Consider the following 21,987-nt stretch of genomic DNA (forward strand, 5'->3'; position numbering starts at 1 on the left):
CTCTTTACATCATGCTAGTCTGAGGAATTAAACTCAGGTCATCAGTCCTGGCAGCAAGTGACTTTTCCCATTGAGCCATCTTGCCAGCATTTGCATGAGTTTTTGAGACAGAGCCTCTTATTCAATGCAGACGTCACCGTTTATCTAGACGGGCTGAGCTCCAGGGATCTGTATTCACAAGCTTTTGCCACTAGGTTTGACTTCTTCAAAGGTGCTTGGGATCTGAACTTGGGTTCAGGAACTCAATATGGCAGCACTTTGCCCACTGAGCCGATCCCAAGTCCTTGGATGGTAACTGCTTATGTCAGTGTATTCTGTGTTTTCTGCTAGATTCTTACTACTCAGAGACTTCCAGTGCGGCTCCCCAGAAAGCTGGTGGTGGAGATCCAATCCTGGCATGACTGGGATTATACCTATACCCCCCGCAAGATTTCTAAGTGCATTAGAATTTGTGCAACACGAATTATACCCTGTGGGAGTTAATACTGATTGTCAACTACAGGGTCTAAGATCACCAGAAAGACAGACCTGTATGAGAAAGTTTCTAGACTGGTTAACTGAGGGGGAAGACCCACCCTAAGTGTGGGTGGCACCATTCCATGGGGTGCTGGATGGAATAAGAAGGAGAAAGCGAGCAGAGAGTCAGAGCTCATGACTGTGGACCCGAGGGACCAGCTGCCTCTCACTCCTGCCTTACTGCCTGCTCTGCCATGATGGACTGTATGCCAAAGTAACCCTTTCCTCCCCGAAGTCACTTCTTTTCAGGTGTTTGGTCAGTCATGAACGGAGTAACTAATACAGACCCTAAGGATGTCAAGTTGCATATGGCAGTGCCCCCTCTGGGGAGCCTTGTAGCTTGTAGGACTTGGGGTACCGGAAGTACTCCCAAGTGATGTGGCACTTGTGACTGTAGCACTGCCTGCACTATAGTTCAAACCCTAAGCACTGCTAGCCTGTGAACACTGCTGCTCACTGGGGTGTGTGTGTAACACTGCTGCTCACTGGGATGTGTGGGAACACTGCTACTCACTGGGGTGCGTGTGAACACTGCTACTCACTGGGGTGCGTGTGAACACTGCTGCTCACTGGGGTGCGTGTAAACACTGCTGCTCACTGGGATGCGTGTGAACACTGCTGCTCACTGGGGTGTGTGTGTAACACTGCTGCTCACTGGGATGTGTGGGAACACTGCTATCACTGGGGTACATGTGTAACACTGCTGCTCACTGGGGTGCGTGTGAACACTGCTGCTCACTGGGGCACACGTGAACATTGCTACTCACTGGGGTACATGTGTAACACTGCTGCTCACTGGGGTGCATGTGAACACTGCTGCTCACTGGGGCACACGTGAACATTGCTGCTCACTGGGGCATGTGTGTAACACTGCTGCTCACTGGGACAGACGGATTTGAAAAACCTTACATGGACAGCCTGACAGTCACACACACAGGAACAACAGCAGAGCGGAGTTGGGAAACTCATTGTCAGGCAGAGCCCTCCAGTCCTTGGCAACTGGGAGGACGGTAACCAATCCTGGAGCCTTTTCAAGAGCCAACGGCCTTTTCCAGGGTGAGGCCCGGCTCATCACAAAGGTTCACCTGCTTTCCCAGTTCATGCCTCCTCGCTTCGTCACACACCCCTGCACACCCTAACGAATTTGGAAAGCACATGCCATAAAGGGCAGCTGGCTGGGGACTCTCATGGCACATGTCTGGTGACGCCTCAGAGCCCTGCTGGAGAAGAGTGATGAGAAAGCCTGCAGCTTTTCTGCCTTGCCAGGACACAGCAATACACTCTTCCCACCAGCAGGAAGAGTAATCTGGGGCTCAGATTCTTTCCTTCATACGATCCCTTCCAGACACTTAGCAGAGCACCTCCCTGAAGGCTAGGCTGAGCCCAAACAAATAAGTCATGCTGAAAACTACACCTCCCGATCATTAGGCGTGTAAGGTGCCTCTAATAATGTCCAGGAGAGGATTCTGACACAGATCCTATGCTGGGAGGCGCTAGGTTAGGACCCCAGCCCCAGCTATTAGACAGCTCCGAGTCGATTCAAGTCTCAGGAGCCCCTCCTTGGGAACAGGAGGACAGTGGTTGGGTCCAGATGAGCCCCAGAGATCACGGGTGAACAGAGCACTGACATCTCCATCAATACGTTTTTGGTAGTGCCTCCTCTCCAGGTGCCAGAACCAGACATTGAGCTAAGAAGATAGAGCAGTGGTTGCCATGGCTGCTGTGCTCCCATGGCACCTCAGGGCATCTTTTCACTCACCCTGATCATCTCGGCCACATAACTCTCTGGTCCGGTGTATTCGGTGGAGTCCTTCACTTTCACCAGCACGATGAAACACAGATAGTGCCACATGTTGTGTTCCTCCTTGATGTGCTCTTCAAAGGTGACCGTCTTATTGTCAAACTTGTCTCTTTCTAAGCCTAAACGAGAAACAGAACATCTCAGATTCCTACTGAGCACTCACGATACAGGAAAGTCAATATAGCCGGTTGTCTTGATTGATCTGCATGCGGAGTTGGAGTCTATTGGCTTTGAAACCCGCTTTCATCGTGGCAGGAGGGCTCAGGCTGAGTCTGACTCATTGGGGTTTGGTTTATTTTATCTTTTTGTTTTGAGACAGGGTCTCACATGACCCAGGCTGGCCTCAAAAGCACTATGTGGCCAGAGGATAACTCTTAACTCTGGTTTTCCTGCTTCAAGCTTGCAAGTGCTGGATTTACACATAGGCAGTAGCATGTGAGGATCCCGGCTGGGTCTGAACACCACTTCTGCCACTTGCTATGGGCTACTAGACTTGTCGGTGTCTTGATCACTTCATGAGTGCATGGGAAACCTGCCTTCCAGGTTGCAGAGTAAGAACATGGGGATAGGCTCAGACACAGGAGATCAGTGAATTCCAGCTCCCGCTCCCAGGTAAATGCCAAAATGCAGACAGGGTAAAGGGAATTTTAAACCAATTTCTGATGTTGGTTGATAACTATAGTTGGTAGAGGTCTGGGTTAGCCATTATGAAATGAGAGTTAGGAAATAAAGAAATATATTTCAGGCCATTAGTAGGATTTGAATTGTTCATGTTAAAAAAAGGAGCACAAATATACAGAGTAAGGAAGATGCTACAGACACTGTAATGCTGAATTAGAGGTAGCCATTTTTATGATTAAATATATGAAACTAGAGAAGCAGATGTAGATGTGTGTAGATCCATTTCCATGTGTCTCTACACACACACACACACACACACACACACACACACACACACTAAGGTATACACATATACCAGTTCATATTTCTATAGCTTAGGCTGAGAGCAGTGGACACCAATAGGAATGAGGACTTAGACATTGGCTACTAAATGCCTATTTCACTATGAATAACTGGGGCATATGGAGAAATGGCTGATTACATTGCTGGATTAGGGAAAGCATAGGTCTGAGACCAGAAATTCTTAAGATGCCAGAAAATTAATAAGTACAAAAAAAATGACATGTCAGAACACAGAAACCAGTCTGAAGGGTTCTCATTGGCCAAATCCAAGGTAAATTGAGCATCAAAACAGAGTCAGGTACAATGGCACATACCTGTGATCACCAGAGTTGGGAGGGTGAGGCAGGAGGATCACACGTTCACGGCCAACCTAGGCTACATTGTAAGATGCTATCTCAAAATTAATGAACTAATAAATCACAGCAGAAAATAAATACGTGAGGCAGGAATCATCAATGGATACTAAAGCTGGGGCAGAAAGTCTAACGTGAGAAATACTAAGGTTAGTTACAGTTTCCAAGCTCCCTGCTATACAGTGACTTTCTGATGGAGGAAACATGCCAATTAGGTCCTCAGCCAAGTGATCAGACTGAGTATCAGCAGCTTTAATAGGGACTGGCTCCACGTGTCCCGGGTATGGCAAACTGAGAGGGACAGCAAAGCATGTCTTTGATATTCACATAAAAACGCAGAAGCTCAGCTCAACCACAGGGAGCTTCTGAGAAACTCAAATCGAGGGGCATCCTACAAAGCAAGCGCCTAACAGTCCCCAGAAATGCCAGTCTGTGGAGTTAAGAGGGGTCTGAAGGCGGAACGCCACACATGGTCTGGGACTTTCGAAGGGTGCTACCAGAATGAAGGTTTTAAAATTAGATAGGCAGATTTGTCTCTCTTTTGATTTCCCAATTTCAGTAACTATACTGCAGCCATGTAAGAGAATGTCCTTGTCCTCGGCAAATACATACTGAAATGTTTGGGCACCAAAGGGCATTGTGCCAGCCGTTGACACTGGGATGGCTTGGAAAAATTGTGTGAGTGAGTGTGCAGGTGCGCGTGAGTGCACGTGGGGGTCCGTGTGTGTGTGTGTGTGTGTGTGTGTGTGTGTGTGTGTGTGTGTGTGTGACGTGTGACTGAATAAAGCAGAGGAGAACCAGTGTTAAAATTTGAAGACTCAAGACTGGGAGAAACTGTCTTAGGTTTATGACTTCTATACCTAAAATTATATCAAAATAAAAAGCTCAAAAAATAGGTCTTAAAGAGGTTAAAAAGTATTTAAATGTTCAAAAGAAAAAATGTTCATTTTTTTATTACATATACCGGGAAGGAACTCATAAATTTAGTAACTATATTATGAATAACCCTGAAATGATTCCTCATCTTCCAGATTCCCACATGATTAGCTTGCTTCTGCATACATTTTCCTGCAGTTATAGTAACTTTTCGTGACATTTTGGTACCCCAGGAAACTATTTTTATTTTGTTTATTGAGAAAGGGTTTCATATAGCTCAGACTGACTTCAGGCTCTCTGTATCTCCTAGGCTGGCCTTGAACCTATGATATTCCTTGCTCAGCCTCCTCCCTGAGGACTGGAATTCCGGCTGTGAGCACTTGTTTCATGCAGCAGCTCCCTACTTCACTTGCATGCGAGGGGGGCCATGCCAGGACCCTATTCACGTCCTCCCTCCTAGTTCTCACAGTGATGGAGAAGTGCTTGGGAAGTCAGCCACTTTACAGGTGGGGACAATGTTCAGCGAGTGTGAATGACTGAACACAGGTGCACGGCCTGTCAGCAGCTAAGGCTGGGCATGAGCCAGGCGTGACGCACCAAGTCCAAGCCTTTAACTTTCACCTGACTGTAAGAGACCTTTTTCTTTCCTTCCTTTAAAAGATAAAACAGTCTGGGCGGTGGCAGCACACGCCTTTAATCGCAGCACTCAGGAGGCAGAGGTAGGCAGATCTCTGTGAGTTCTAGGTCAGCATGGTCTACAAGGGCTAGTTCCAGGACAGTTAGGGCTGTTACACACACACACACACACACACACACACACAAAAGAAAAAAGAAAAAAAAAACCAAAAAAAGCAAAACCTGTTTCAAAACCCACCCCTTCCCCAAAATTATTACATTGATTTATTTTATTTTTTGACACAGGGTCTCACTATATATCCCTGGCTGTCCTGGAATTGGCTATGAAGACCAGGCTAGTCTCAAACTCACAGAGATTTGCCTGCCTCTGCCTCCTGAGTGCTAGAATTTAAACAAAATTATACCACCTCTCAAACTCATGGCTTTTTATCTCTCTCTCACACACATGATATACATATATGATAAATATATAAACACAACCTACTGAATCTATTAGTGTTGCTTATATGTATGTGCGTATGAGTTCAGGTGCCCATGGAGACCAGAGCTGTTGGATCCCCCTGAAGCTGAAGTTAAAGTTGACATGAGCCACCACCTGGTATGGATGCTGGGAGCTAAATTCAGGTTACACCAAGAGCAACGCATACTCTTAACCTCTGAGCCTTCTCCCCACCCTTCCTCCCACTCTCTGCTTTGAGGCAGGATTCTGCTAGGTGGCCCAGGTTGACCTGGAAGTTGCAGTGAGGTCCAGCTAGCACTGGACTCGCAGCCATCAGCCTGCCTCGGCTTCCCCAGTACTATGATCACAGGTGGGTGCCAACATGCCCAGCTCTAATGATGGTATTTTTCCACGGAAGCTTGAACTTGAGAAGACTCTCAGGCTGCAGCTGGACGATGGTTCTCCTTTCTAGTTGGCTTACAACTAGACCAGGGTACTCTCAGGATGCCGGGACACAGAAAGATACATTTGTCTTAAATGTGTGGGCTACTTTTCTACTCTCCAGAACTTAAATCTTTGAGGCAAACTGGCAACTACTGCACAGAGTTTATTAGCTTCCCAGATACTCCCCAGCAGGAGAGGCCTCAGAGACCTCTGCTGTTTGCCAAGAGGGGGCAGAGATGGGAGAGAATAACGTGAGCGTCCCAGCCCAGGGTCTATTCTGTGCCCACCCCATCGCCGTGTGTCCACGTGCGCAACCACGCTGGCGGCGCCCTGCTTGCCTGACTGGGGCAGATACTTACCACAGATGAAGCATGTGGTCTTTAAGATCTCCTCCTTCTTCTGCTTCTCACTCCTCAGGTCAGCGAAGGTGTCGATGATGACCCCAAAGATCAGGTTGAGGACGATGATGATGACCATGAAGAAGAAGAGCAGGTCGTAGATCACCCTCGCGGCAAACAGAGGCTCCTGTAGATGCGAGATGGCACTCAGGGCAGTGCCCTCAGAGCCCATCCCTCCGAAGAGGTCAGAGCCCAGTTCCAGCTGGACAGGTGTCCCCTTGGGCAGGAGTTACACTGGGCATCAAACTTTAAAACCCCCAACTATGTCTCTTTTTAATCCCCTGGATCTATACTGTGAATTCTCCAGCTGCTGAAGAAACACAACCAGGAAGGTTCTGAAAGTGTGTTGGGGTGGCCAGGTCTAATATTAACGCAGACCTCTGTCAAGCAAGGAGAGAAACACAAAGTTGTCGTGGAGCCTGAACAAGCCTTAGTGGGCATGCGTGGGGAGGGGCACTGACTAGCTCTTGCACAGTGGCTTGTCACACTCCCAGCGCATCCTCCACACTGACAGTTTACAGTCAGCCCCACCACAGCGCACCCCCACTGGCCACCCCCACGCACCCCTGTGTCCTTTCTTTTCCTTGGGATCCGTTTACCTCCTTGGATGGCTTCCTGAGCACATCTCCTACTCCACCCCCACTACGCAGCCCGTGACTCAGAACGGTGACGATGCACATGAGCAGCGTCTCACACGTGTGCTCCTTATCCTGTTCCGTTTCTTCTGCCGGGAGCAGCTCTGTGAACAGGGCGAGTCATAACACGGTTAAGACAGGAGGGGGAAAGAGATACCGTGATTTGACAGCGACGTTTCTCAAATGCCATCTCTCCGGCCCATGGAATAAAACCACAGGATGAAGAGTCAGGTGTTTGCTGTCAGAACTCAAACAGTGCTGTCCCCACCACTAAACCCTGCTCACTTCTCAAGCCATGGCAGGACTGTCCTTCCTCTACAGAGCGTCACACACCACCTATGTTTGAAGATGTTACACTGTCGTCCTACCTATAAACAGAATATAGTCTTCGGCCCAGACTAGGAGGAAGGCATCTTGCTTCTCAGGTGAGGGATCTATCAGGTTCCAACTGGGCATGCTCAAAGGATGGAAGCATGGCTGGACCATACAAAGGGGCCATGGCCTCTGTAGCTTTACATTAGAGGTTGTCTATTCCAATTTGCAGCCTACCCTGCTACCACCCCGCTGCACTGCTGAAACACCATCTCTTTCTTATTCTTTATTTTTTATTTATTTGTTCTGAACTCCTGGAGACTGAATTCAGGCAGGGCCTCACACATGCTAGGCACATGCTCGCCCACTGAGGTGATCGTCAGCATCACCCCATTGCTGTAGCTTCTGGCTACATCTTACCCGTGTGGCTTAGCACAAGATCTATGAGGAGTCTTTCTGGAACCATCCCTTGCTGCCATCCTTGCACATGACCATTATTTCTTTAAAGGAGTTTTACCACAAAACCTTTAGAATATCCCTCCCCTTCTTTGCCTAAGAATCCTCGGTTGTTGTTGTGGTGCCTTTACCAATACTCTGATGGCTGCTTGTCTTCTAAACAGTACCCTTAATGAGGCAGAATTTGGTTCCATGATCATCCATTTCCCCGTCTCCCTCCGGCTCCATTGCCGTTTCCCACATGGGCCCCGTCCACAGTTGGCACTCACACTCAAATCAGCAGCTTGTGTCTGCACACATGGCTTCCTTTTCTGTTCATCTCCCTCGCGCTTCCAACTTCTCCCCTTTGCTGCTGGCCTCACTCCGGAGCAGTGTTTCTGCTTTAATCTGCTTCAACACCGCCCCCCACCCCGCCTCACCTAAGTTGCTGAAGGAGTCTGATATTCACCTGGGGCTGGTGGCCATGTGCTCCTACCTTCTTTGGGTGCAGGAGAGGTACAGTTTCCCCCCGTCTCCACTCTGCACACATCAGAGTACAGGAAATCGTTTGCCAAACTCTCGCCAGTTTCTGGGAAAGAGAAGGCAGTTTTGTGATGAACAGTCTGGCAGCATATGGTTAGAATGTTTGAAGTCCCCAGTTCACGGCTGATTAAACAATCCTTTACATAAATAACACCCTCCAATACTGCATATAAATTCAAAGCACAGATGCAATTTACACTTTTATTTGGTGAGCTGGATGGGAAAAAAGCCAGAAATGTCAAGTTCTGTAGGCTTACTAACAGTATCGCACTTAAATAGCACCTCTCCGACTTCAGAGACAAACAGCTGAGACGCTAAGAGAAATACTACAGGATGTATGAATTCCGGCAAGATCTGGATCATGCCCGCAGGGGAAGCACCATGGGCATGAATGGCACCCGAGCGCTCAGGCTGGTTTAGGTCAGAACCAGAAGGTAGGTGATGTTAAGTGCCACTTGGTGTCAACCGAAGGCTGAGGTTCCGGGAGAAGGCAGCCAGGCATGGTGCATCATAGATGGTCTAGTGTGTTCCGGACTCAGACAGCCCGGCCATCTTTAACCAGGTTCGGCTAACTAAGCATTGGCAGCTACTCTGAGAAATAACACTCAGGCATCATTTAAGTATTATCACTGTTTATCATTTGCAAATAGGAAGTCACTTCTAGTTTTGTTATATATACAGGAGCTCATTGTAAAACTCACATTTTTTTTTAAAGCCTTAGGGATAGCCACTACTAGCAATGTGTGGGTCTGTCTGCCCACATTAAATATACAGATATTCCGGTGCGGTGTGGTGTGCACGTGTGTAATTATAGCGCTTGGGTGGTAGAGGCAGGGAGATAAGGAGATCAAGGTCATCTCTGTGCACAGTGAATCTAAGGCCAACCTGAGTTATATTATCCCCTGTCTCACAAAACTCCAAGTACAAAGCAATATATAAATGTTTCAATTAAAAGTATATGATCTTATTATTGTTATTCTGTGTTTTCTCATGTTATCAGTGTTTTTCCGTAAAGGTTTACCCACCTCACAGATATGGCCACAGTCAGTGGAATGCTCTGTTATATTCAGATTGCTCCCAACCTCACACCGCAGTCCTAGAAGTCTGCCTTTTCACACACTTAGCAGGTTATCCCCATAAGTATAAATTACCAGGAGTAGGTGTGCTAAGTCAAGGGGATGCTTTCACTAAATATAGTCAAAATGCTTTGTGAAAAAGTTGTGCTGGCTGAAGATATGGCATTAGTACATTTTTTTTTTTTTGGTATGTGTTTTTGAGACAGAACCTTGCTACTGTGCAGTCTTGGCTGGCCTGTAATTTGCACCAATTTCACCTGCCTGAGAGTTAATATCAGAATATGTACCAACACCGTATTTGGCATCACCTTTGGAATAACATGAGGATGACCCTATAGTCATTCTTCATGCTCTGGTGTTAGGGAGATATCTGTCTGCGAACGTAATATATTTATTCTAGTCCAGTTATAATCCTGTTGACATTTAAAAAGACAAGAGGATCCCAAACCCACCTGGAACAGCCGTTTCATTGGGCAGTCTGTCTACTTCCAAGATAAAGTCATCCTTGAAGAACAGATAGCCCACTATTGAGAACAGGTACACCAGGATGAGAGCCAGGACCGCTGTCAAGATGATGGAACGTCCGTTGCGGGTGACACTTTTAATGACATTGAGCAAAGTCTCTTCTCTGTACACTAAATCAAAAAGCTTCAAATAACAAGAGGATAGAACAATTTTAATGAAGCCTGTGTTTAGGTTTATATCAGCATCATTTACTCTCTTGAAAATTCAGAATCATTCTATAGTTTCAACACATAACATGCTGCTTGTCTTCCCAGTGAGAACTGAAATGGTAAAAATGAGGAAAAATAAACACAGAAGGGGGGGTGGTAATCAGTACCAACTTCAAACAGCACACAAAACAGGTTAGAGGTTCCAGAAATAGAAACAGGAGCTTCAGAGAACAAAGGGTGGAAAGTAAGCAGGGTCTTGGCATTTATCCATTTAGAATCTATTTTCTGAGCTTCTCCAAAGGCCCAGCTACTCTGGTTGCTTCCAGGGAGGGCAGTATCTAATGGTGAAGGCAGGCATGTTACATGCAAATTGTAAGATCTCTGGGCTGCTGAGGCTCACAGTTTAGCTCAGCTACTGACAGCCACTGGGTCTTGGGCTTTGTTCTGTCCCCAGTCCCTAGCCTCAGTTTCCTCATTTGTAGACTGGAGGATGGAGAGCTAGTATTAACAGTAAGCAAGCATCATCTATACAGTGCTTAGCACACTTAGCATGCAGGCATTCTTATATGCTGTGCAAGTACTGTAAGTGGTAATCAACAACTTCCCGAGGAAGAGACCGGAGCAGAGTCACACAGTACAGTTGTAAGGATGTCCACAGTGGAGACATACCAGGAAACCTAACCCCTCTATCTCCTCCCCTAGTATAGGAGAGACCCCTGAATGTCACACTAGGTTCATAGGTTAGGCCTGACCCCTAACTAAGGGACATGCTCTCTTCATGAGGAAGGCAGATCCTTGAACATCCATGTAGACGTTAGAGGACGACAGGTAGATTGCCTTGGGGTACCCACATCTGTCTAGTTGGGGGACAACTAGAAGAGAGCTATGGGGTAACTCTTGGACTTAGAAACTTTTATTTGTTATTATTATTTTTTAAGATAGAGTCTTCCTATTTTGCCCATGCCGGCAGCAAACTTTTTATCCCCCTGCGTCAGCTTCTTGACCATCGAGAATTACAGGCACATGTTGTCAGGCCTGGTTGAAGGCTAGCTTTTTGGTTTCTGTTAATCAGTGTGCCCTCTGTCCTCGTGTCTAGACAGCCCTGAAAGGCTCGGTCTTCACTGTGGCTTTGGGTAACTGTGCACAGTGAAGTTAGTCATGGGGAAAGCACCTGGGGTCTTGACTGTGCTTCTGATTTACAGCAAGATGCTGACTGAGCCTCTCAGGACTGCCGTCTCCTCATCTGTAAAATGAGTGGATGAAAAAGGCTGATCTCTCAATATCTTCCAGCTTGAATTTTATATCTCAGGCCATTTTCTGGCCAATTAACTTCCCCTCCCACCTAACTCCAATCTGTATCCTGAAACTAGCTTCCTAGAGGGTACTGGGCAAAGGAGGATCCTTAAAAGGAAGCAAGGAGGTAGCATTCAATCCAAAAAAAAAAAAAAGACGGTTGCTCTTAATGCTGGTTAAATATTGTCTAGCAACTCAGTCTAAGAGAATGTCACACAATGAACAAAGGGTACTTGTCTTCTCTGGGCAGGAACCACAGACATGAAACAGGTCAAAACAGAGAAGACACTCTTATGGTTTCATTTTTTAAATAATTTTGAATTTTAAACAATAAACACATACTATTTATAAAACTGAGATGGTAAAAATGAGGAAAAATAAACATAGAAGGGGGGTAGTTTAATTAAATAAACCTTTTAATTAAAGAAAGAAACAAACAAAAATTAACCCTGAACAAAGTAGAAAATTTGGAAAAGACAGAGTACAAAGAAAAAAACCCTAATAATTCCATCATCTATAGACATCCACTCACATTATTCATTTTTAAAAAATGTAATATATAATAAAGCAAAGAAAAACCAGTCTACAACTCACAATCACAGAGAACCCAGACAACAAAGAGGACCCTAAGAGAGACATACATAGATCTAAACTACATGGGAAGCAGAAAAAGATGAAATCTCCTGAGTAAACTGGGAGCATGGGGACCTTGGAAGAGGGTTTCAAGGGGAGGGAAAGAAAGGGAGGGAAGTGGAGAAATATATTATAACTCAATAAAAATAATTTTAAAAGTGTAATGTACAGATATCATTAAAATATTATAATAATGACACATAAGCACTCTCAGACAACATTCATCAACATTTCATGTCACAATGATCTCCTAGTAGTATATGGAAAAATTACACACAACATAGCCAATATCATTTTTTGAATAATCAAGATGTTTTCAATTGTGCTATCAGAATTGCTTCTGTGATGATGAATATCTCTGGATATGCCTGTATACATGCCTGCCTACTTATGGTGTTCTAATTTCCAGAAACAGAAACGTAGAGTTCCCGTTAGAATAGAAAAGTACTGCCTACTGCCATTCCAGCCTGCTGCATCAAGTTACATTCAGTAGATAAAAATTTCTAACCATAATGTCCCCATGCCCACCAGACCAGGAATTATTATGATTTTTCACCTTTCCCCAAGTGACAGGTTAAACTCAGAGAAGCACGGCTATTTTAATGAGCTTGTCTTGGTTTGGCACTTTGGGATAAACATGTCTCCGTGTTTAGTGACCATCTGGAGTCCTCATTCTGTCACCTTATGAACTTTGTACATTTCCCTTCTCAGGTGTTAATATTTTCTTAAGAATACAACTAGGATGCAGGCATGAGGCCAGGTCCAGACAGTCTTTGGGGGCCGTGGCACCTTAAGTAGGCCAAGGGACCATTGTCGCTTCCTCCTCCCCTTCTGGGCTGTCTAAGACGAGGAAGCTCTGACTACCCAGAGGCCACTAGATTTCTCTGCTGGACATCTTTTTGTTTTACAGAAGACCCAGGTTTGTTTTAAACATTGGAAGTTTGCTTTCTTGGTGGGATAATTTGAACAGTTTCCGTATTGTGTTCTGGGCTCTCATCAGACACATTCAGGATTTCTGGGAACGAGAAAAGGAGCTCACGGGCAAACCTGGAAACACACAGGAGAAGCATTCACCATGATCTAGACGGATCTCCCTGGGCTTCTCCGCTAGAGAGGTGAGAGCTCTGGAGAAGCACGGATGTGAACCGCGGTGTGAGATGCCAGTTTCATAGAGGCACAGGCCTGTCCATGTTTTCAAGACAAATGAGGCTTGGACTTGGGGGATCAACTTCTTATGTGATTTAGGGCAGGAGTTACCTAACCTTACCATGCCTCACGGTCCTCAGTTGTGAAATGAAGACATCATCTATCTACCTCAAAAGTAGGGTGAGGATGTGGGAGAAGCACGGACTTATAAGGGGTAGCGGCTACGGTCTTGTGGATGAGGAGGCCTGAGGAAAGGACGTTCACAACATCCCACTCTGTCCCTTGCATTTAGGAAGGGCCCTGGCTGGCTCCACAAATGACTCAAAAGAAAGGGATGAAAATGAAGATAAGGAAGCAAGATCCACAGGAAGGAGACTAGCAGGGAAAGTACAGTCCAGCAGGGAGAGACGGCATGGGACAAAGGGGAGTCTGTCTCTTGGGAGAGAACCCCATGAGCAGGAACAAAAGAGAGGCCTCAGTGACCTCTGTCCCTCTACCCAGGGCAGAGAGGAGTTTGTTTGACTGGTGGGTATAGGTCTCCTTGGCTCACAGGCTGGAACTCTGGCCATGGATGTTCTTGCATGATACAGAAAGGTTCCGGAATAGAAACAGGGCTCTAAAGATTTCTAATGTACAATGACCAAAATAGGTCACATAATGGCACTCACAAGTATATCCTGCAACCTCATTGCCTAAAACCTCAAAGCATAGCCAGACAGATTCTGAAACTAGAGAAAATAATCCATTCTGTTTAGCCTGCCAACGTCTACCACTAATGGAATGAGCTAATCCTGGTGAATTCTTTATGAGATTTTGTATGTGAGCAGGAAGAGAGGATGACAAAGATAAGAATAGTGAGCCATTGTGAGGCCATGCTTGTCTAGGGTGCTGACCTGAGCAGCTGCATATGACCTGAACAGTATCCCTGTGAGGAAAGCATATCCGTCTCACTTGTAAGTGAGGAAACTGAGGCACAGACAGAAGCAAGCAGCTCAGAAACCACATAAATAGCACTTCCTTAAAGGAATTTCCCCACCTTTCTAAATCCCTTCCTTTCCCTCCCTCCCTCCCTTCCTTTATTTCTTAAGCCAATACTGAGGCCTTGGACATTTTTGATCTTTATATTTTTATTTCTTGTGTTTTCATAATAGGTCAAGTTTATGCTCTTGCCATGTTGTGTAGGTACAATGAAATGTCTTATCTCCAACTCTATAGATCTATGTTTCCTCTGACTACTAGACAGAAAATCACTATTTGGTTTGTAACTTAATCTGCTCCCAAGAAAGGGAACAGAACCAACTCACAGACTGTCAAGGCCATAACCACCTGGCCCCATAGGAACAAAATCACTTTTTTTTTTTTCTAGCAAGCTCATTCACGGGTCTTGAGGCTTTGCATGTTATTCCTACTTTGGTCCTTACATTGAGTTTGGTTTACTTTGGTTTGCATTGAGAAACAGATCCCAGAAAACAGTAGATGATAGTGCTACCTGAGTCAGAGAAATAGACACATACATAGAAAACATCTGAACCACATGGACACCTCTTCCATGAGTGGAAACTACAGATGTGCCGCACACAGGACACGATGGGATTATGTACTGTCAGGTTCCCGGGAGCTGCCTTGTTTCCTATGTCATTTTTCTCTCAGATCCTCCCAAGACCAGATACAACTGGGGCTTGCCATGATAGGACCAGGCACACTAGGTGCTGTTAGAAGGTGGGGTCTGTGATAAGAGGTGACACAGTTCTCCATGTGTGAGATACGTGAACACCTGCTACTCACCAGCAAGCTATAGAAGAATTCATGTACGAAGAGGCCCATGGCACAGATCAGCAGATACAGCAAATGATAGAGGAACTCGACATCCAGAATCATGGCTCGGTAGCCTCTGGTGAATGTGCCACAGTTGCCCACAAAGCTCATCAGAAAGATGATTTTATTGCATACCTGAGAACAGATGGTGGAGGGGACAGTCACGTGGTGTAGACCAAACTCAACTGTGCATGAGACCTGGAGAGGGCCTCAGCACCGAGTGCCCACCAAGCACACTCATGCCTCTCCTGTGTCTCTAAGTCATGCCATTTCTTTGCCTTTCAGGCATATCACAAATTACACAGGAGTCAAATAATTTCATGTGCACCAGTAATCAAGCAGTGCTTGTGTACGGCAAAAACAAAATTAACACATACTGAAATTACAATTTTCGAAATGAACAATTTCTAACATTCTTGTATGAGTCAGTCAAACAGAGAAGTCGCCTCTATCTACAAACTCTGTGATCGGCATGACCGAAGCCTGTTGTCTAAGCTGGCTCCGTTTCAGACATAACAGAGGCAGAACTTAATGACAAGTGGACAAATCTCATGTTTCTTTGCTTATATGTTCACAACTAAAGTGAACACTTTCTTGAGAAACAAAAATAAAGCTCGCCAGGATGAGCTCTTTCTCTTGAACTTCTTTCTGGGAATGACTTCTCATCTTCCCATGGGAATTCACGCTTTCCAAGAACCAGTTCTTGGGGTCTGGAAGCAGCTTCAGCCTGGCCAACCACAGTGTTTTATCCTTATGGGTATAATGACTGCTCAAGGATAGTCACTTGGCCAAATGAAGCCAATGAAAATGTCCCTGGGATTATATCAAAAGACAATTTTGTGTTTTCTACTTACCTTGACCTTGAAGGGATATGACCTTAGGACTTCTGGCCTCTTCTTACCATACCACAGTCATGCAAACACAACAGCACAGAGGACATATAGCCGAATAAAGGAACACAGGAACCGGGCCCTGACTCCACTATCTAGGCTCCTATATTCAGCTATACCTGAACGCAGGCTCTTGATTTCTATGACAAAATGAACCAATGCATTTCCCCTCTGCTTTAGCTAGAATGGGTTTCCTGATACCTACTATTGAAGGGGACCTGACTTATCTGCTGGCTAATACTTTTATATCTGCATAGAAGTCCTGTGCCTGGAAGCCCATCTCTGGTAACATGGTAACAGAAAAGGCTGAAGAGAAAGCTCTTAGAATGCACTCGGAAAACCATCCTCCGCCACTCTAGCTCCCTTGGCACCAGGTGCACAGACGTCCTGCCAGCTAATCTGTCAGCCAGTGTAAGTGAGCTCCCCGGCAATCAGATAAGTGAGGTCTCCAGCACAGACGGAGAACCTCTGGCTTTCTCAAGCAGGTTCAACAAACAACAGGCCAGGTTTCCCCTGAGTTCTAGCCCTGTGTGGAAGAGTCCTTCACAAGGTAGCAAAGCACAGACACTGGATAGAGTTTTAGAAGAGGAGTTTGGAGAGATGAGGGACAATCATAAACCAGTTGATGTCACAGAACCGCCAAATATACCCAAGTTTTAAAAATCTGAACAGGCTGATAAATCCACTTCATCCCACTCACTCTTCTCGTCAACGTTCACTGCTTCTCCAGGAAGTTTCTCCTGTCCATGGACTCAGCCCAGTGCCCTACTCCATACTGATTCTGCTTGACCAGCTTTAGGTCTAGCTTCCCACTCGATCTCCAATGGATTCTGCCCTTATAGACCACATCTTTGCTTGTGCCTTGAATGCATCCACCCAAGCTTCCTCCAGCACTTTGTCCCAACCTTAACCCTGGTGCTCCACCTTTTTGATACCACCCTAGTCTCCTCCCCCAGGCTTCTTCTGTCTGTTTAGTTACTCTTCCTTCTCCCATAGGTGGTGTCTCTTGCTAAAAACAAAATTAAAAAAAAAATCCAAAACCTCTAGTGCATTACAGATGGTAATTAATTGTCTAACTTGAGTGCTCCTTGCAAGTGGTTTATGTTAAAGATGAGCTGTCTGTGGAATGACTAAAGGGCAGAGCAAACAGAACCAAACAGTACACAGTAGATAATCTCTAGGACAGTAAGTCTTTCCATCCACCCATCTATCCATCCATCCATCCATCCATCCATCCATCCATCCATCCATCCATCCATCCTCTGATCATCCTGCATGCCCTCTTAAACTTTTCACTGCACGTGACACCTATGCCACCCTCTCCAGAACTGTCTCTCTTTGTCACTGCGCTCACAGATTTAAAAATGTCAGAGCTAACGTTAATGGCATGTTTTGTCACCTCAAGCATGGTAAGTGAACAATGTGACTACATTTTCACCTCAAAAACTTTGCTGCATCATTTCATTTTAGATGGTGGCCAGAGGCCTTGCCTAGTCATCCCTGACTGGAAATTTGTAGTTAAATTTGTCTTTTTCAGGCGAGGGGGGTGGCCTGGTTGTTAAAGTGCTTCCTTTGCAAGCTTGAGTTTGATCCCCAGAGCCCATGTAAAAAAAAATCTTGTGTGGTGATTTGTGCTTGTCATCTCCCTGCTGGGGAGGCAGAGACAGGCAGGTCCTTGGGGTTAGCCAGCCTAACCAAATCAGCAAGCCTTAAGTCAGTGAGACCTTGTCTCAAATAAGAAGGTGAATGGCTCCTGGGGAACGACACTGGAGTTGACATTTGGCCTCTGTACGCACCAGCACAAGCATGTGTACACACATGAACACCCCCACCCCAAGACCCAGGTGGTTTTAACGAGAATAGCCCACATAGGCTCATATGTTCGAATATTTCACCCCCAGTTGGTAGACTGTTTAGGAAGAACTAGGAAGTGTGTCACAGGGTAGGGGATGGGAGGGAGGGAGGAACTGAGCCATTCCCATTTGGCTTTCCCTGCCTCCTGGTTGGGGATCAATTTGTGAACTCTCAGTTGTTCCTGTGGCCAAACCTTTGCCATCAATGGACTCCAGCTTTCTGAAACCATAAGCCCAACTAAATGCTTTATAACACATACAATAAATTTGTCCCTTTTACTGCCCGCCCAAGCAAGACAGCAATTCTTCATTTGCTTGAAGCAAAAGATCTTGCCATGGTTTGACAAGGATATGGCTCTGCCCTTTTGCCCACCCTATGGCATTCTTTCCTTCACCTCTGTAATATCTGTGCCTTGTTTCTTATGTCTACACTATGACTCAGCCTTACCACACTTGATCAAAAGCACCGCCAGAGCCCCCAAAAGCCTCCCTCCCTGCCTATAGCACCTCCCACCCTAGTCCACATAACACGGATGAATGAATTTTCAAGAATGCCTTTGTACAAATCATCTTGGCTCAAAACACTGCAAGCACTTCCTACCAAGGTGAACAGAGTCTCCCAGCATTTATTCGCATAAAGTTATTCCCAACGGACACGTCTATGAAAACTACAGGTTAAAGCATTTGGGAAACAAGACTTTTCAGGTTCTCTTCTTCAGAGAGTCATGATCATTTCTGTAGGTTTCCGATAAATCTTACAACACTTTTCTTTTCTTTTCTTTTTTTTTAATTGAACCTAGTACTTCCTATATGGATTCCACCATGGAACATTTTCCAAATTTAACACTTAATATACCACCATGGATTGATGTTTTGGAAATAGATGTGAACCTGAAAGATGAGGCCCAATGGATTTCTCCTAGAGTTTAGTGTCCCAGGATCAGTCACCATGTAAAACCAAAGTCTCTTGCCTGCTGTTCCACTTTGCTCTATGGGACTTAAAATAAGCAAGTTCCAAGTTTTGCACTTCTTGGCCTCACCTTTCCTAGTCTTTAAGGTACAACTTCATAGGGTGTGGTGGCAGACACCCGTAATCTTGTCACTCTGGAAGGCTGAGGCAGGAAGATCACGAGCCTGAGGCCAACATGGGCTACATAGTGAATTTAAGACCAGCCTGGGCAACATAGTGAGTTCAAGGCTAATCTTGGCCACACAGCTGTCTCAAAATCAAAACCAAACCAACAAAACTCACAATTTCAACCCTGACTCCTTTCTCTGAGCTTATCTTGCCAGAATCCCTGCTGCTTTTGCCATCTGAAGACCTAGACATGGCTATGCAATACCCTTATTTTTCTGACACTTCCATTTTTGTATAGCTTTCTTACATGCTTAGAACAGAAACCAAAGCCAAGGAAGGTACTTTTAGATTCCCATGACACCTTTCATGTCTGAATTTTCTCTTTTCCTCCGCTAAGAGTCCTGTGCCACCTACAGTCTTCTATCGGCCATCACCCTTTCCTAAGGACCCTTGGCATCCCTTCCACTATAATGACTGCATTTCCCTGTGTTCACTGACATCAGTGATGCCTAATTCTCTTCTTTTTTCTCCACTTCCTCTGTCTGTTTTTTGAACAGTCCCTATGACCTCTCCCCTCTTTTCTATGTGAGACTTTGAGAAGTAAGCACTATGTTAATATTTGATCATTTGACTTACAAGCTAAAAACCTATGGTCTAAACAAACCTTTGTCCTGACTGGTCAAACTAACTTAAAGTTACTCTGCTGCTACAATTACTATATAGTTCTAGAAAGGGCTACTCCCCAATAAAGGGCCTGCTGAGGCCCAAATGATGCCTTTGGAGGCTCAATTTACCCTGAATAGGTCAAAGGAAGATGCCAATCTAACAGCATTTTATTTTATTTTTCTGGATTGAAAACACAGGCCAAGATGCTAGGGACCAAGTGGAAAAGATTGTCACCAATTTGCAAATAAGAACTGTAGTATAAAATGGTTCATACTTACATTGAAAGCTCCCAGCAGAAACAGTGTGGGTTGTAACCCAACTGAAAATATCAATCGTAGGATTGTGGAAGCAATTAAGGCCCGGATGCCGTGGGGCTTGGGCAGAGCAATGACGATTGCCAGAGAAATGAGCATGGCTGTCCACAGAAGGCCTGACCAGTGAGGCTCTAACGTTCCTGGAAAGACAAAACAGAGGTCTTTGGACTTCGTGCTTTCATGGCACTTGGGTGACAGATTAAGGCAGGTCTGACGACATTTTCTTTTCTTCAGTCACCTCTCTAAACTATGTTGTTCTGATTTTTACCTCAGATTCTCAGTTCCAATGTGTTTAGACTTCCAAGTCATTAATTTATGTTTCTTCTGCCTGGAAAACTCCCTGGTCCTCCTGTGTATCTCAGGTTTAGCTGACACATTACCATTTTGGGGAATCATTCCTACTCATAAAGAACAGGCAGAGTGTTCTCCTCCTCATGCTTCCTGGCATTCCTACAGGCCTGGTATGCTAGGGCAGCTTCCTACCCACGGAGCTACACTCCTGGCTCAAATGGTGCTCATTTCTTCTTTTCTTTCTGTCCTTCCTTCCTTTTAAAAGATTTATTTATTTTTACATGCACTGGTGTTTTGCTTGCATGTATGCCTATTTGAGGGTGTCAAATTGCTTGGAGATGGATTATAGGCAGTTGTAAACTGCCATGTTGGTTCTGGGAATTGAACCCCGGGTCCTCTGGAAGAGCAGCTGCTATGCTTAACTGCTAAATCACTGCCTAGACTCTAAATTTCTTGAGAAAAGTACCTGGCACAGAGGAAATACCAGATACTTCTTTAACAAATAAAACTGATTCGCAGGTCACAATTCATTTCTGGGGATGGAGGAACTGGAAGCCTAAGCTTGCTTTATATTAAAAATATGGAAAGGAAAACCGCAGGTTGCATGGCTGAACTTGATTTCCTCAAGGGAAGGAGGAAGGCAACTTCTGGCTCTTGAGCATCATCTACAGTTAGAATACCCCTGCAGTCAACGAGCTTCTACCAGTTTTTGTCATCTCTTGCTATTTCAGGTTCTATTTAGAGTGTCCCACGAGATGTCTTGGTTACATAATATGAGCCAACGTGGCTAAAAATACAATTCTGTAAAACACTCATTAAAAAAAATAAAACACCCCTATTGCAAATGCTGTCACATTTTGAGTCTCCCTCGGATGTAAACAAGCAGTGCTACATGATTCAGGACACTTATATAAAGGAGCTTCTCTTCTTTAGAATGGCCAGGAGTATAGCACAGTCCAAGAAGAGGTAACTATGCAGGTGGCTGCTCTTTCCCCAGGTACATCACACCCACCCAGAGGCATTTTCTCTTTGATTGTCCTCCTAGAGTCAGCCACTTGCCTTTGTTCACTTTTGGTATCCTTGAGAAGAAAAATCTGGTTAAAAATGGGCACAAGGTGGCAGTTCAGATCTCTAGCATCCATGTTAATGTTGGATGGATTTGGTGGCCCTCTTATAAATCCAGTGAGTGGGAGATGGGGACAGGGAATCCTTTCAATGAGTTTGCTAGCTAGACTAGCGAGGCTCAAGTGAGAGTCCTTGCTTCAATACATGAAGTGGGGAATGATCAAGACACATACCACATATACAGAAAAGAAAAAAAAAAAAGAAGAGAAGAGAAGAAAAGGAAAGGAAAGGAAAGAAACGAAATGGGCACAAAGGCACATAAGGTTTGTGAAAACTCAAAATGTGGATTCTGGAGGCATATGTACCTTTTTGTGCACATTTAACAACTGTCAGGCATCACCGTCTTTCTCCTGCTCTCATTCATTATCATTTATTCAGCCCCTCTGTGAATCTATGGGGTTGGGACAGTATCTCTACTTTAAAGGTAATCCAGTTTTTGTGTATTTTCTCCAAAGTAACATAGCAAATGACTGGAAGTTACATGCATCTAATGTTAATAGTCTTTAGCTACTATTAAAAAAAGAACTCGCTGGGCGGTGGTGGTGTGCCCTTTAATTCCAGTACTCGGGAGACAGAAGAAGATGGATCTCTGTGAGTTCAAGGCCAGCCTGGTCTACAAGAGCTAGTTCCAGGAGAGCTAGGATTGTTACACAGAGAAAAACCCTGTCTTGAAAAACAAAACAAAAACAAAAAAAAGAAGAAGAAGGAAAGAAAAAAAAAAGAATTCACTGTAAGCATAGATCAAGAATTTTGGCAGTTTGAAGTCATATGACCATCACAGG

At 45.1% G+C, this 21,987-nt stretch overlaps 1 protein-coding gene across 1 annotated transcript in view; it reads right to left on the reverse strand.

The window, feature by feature from the left end:
- Positions 1-21,987, reverse strand: part of Itpr1 (inositol 1,4,5-trisphosphate receptor type 1) — a 337,447-nt gene that overhangs the window by 25,308 nt on the left and 290,152 nt on the right. Inside the window, exons 54-60 of the mRNA XM_087904450.1 lie at positions 19,754-19,929; positions 14,959-15,123; positions 9,880-10,075; positions 8,305-8,397; positions 7,026-7,165; positions 6,388-6,553; positions 2,276-2,436 (exon numbers count right to left, since the gene is read on the reverse strand). Coding sequence (XP_087760576.1) covers positions 2,276-2,436; positions 6,388-6,553; positions 7,026-7,165; positions 8,305-8,397; positions 9,880-10,075; positions 14,959-15,123; positions 19,754-19,929 — 1,097 coding nt within the window. The remainder of the gene's footprint in view (positions 1-2,275; positions 2,437-6,387; positions 6,554-7,025; positions 7,166-8,304; positions 8,398-9,879; positions 10,076-14,958; positions 15,124-19,753; positions 19,930-21,987) is intronic.

The sequence above is a fragment of the Myodes glareolus genome, chromosome 3 (assembly GCF_982192425.1).
Source record: "Myodes glareolus chromosome 3, mMyoGla1.1, whole genome shotgun sequence".
NCBI classification, from domain to species: domain Eukaryota; kingdom Metazoa; phylum Chordata; class Mammalia; order Rodentia; family Cricetidae; genus Myodes; species Myodes glareolus.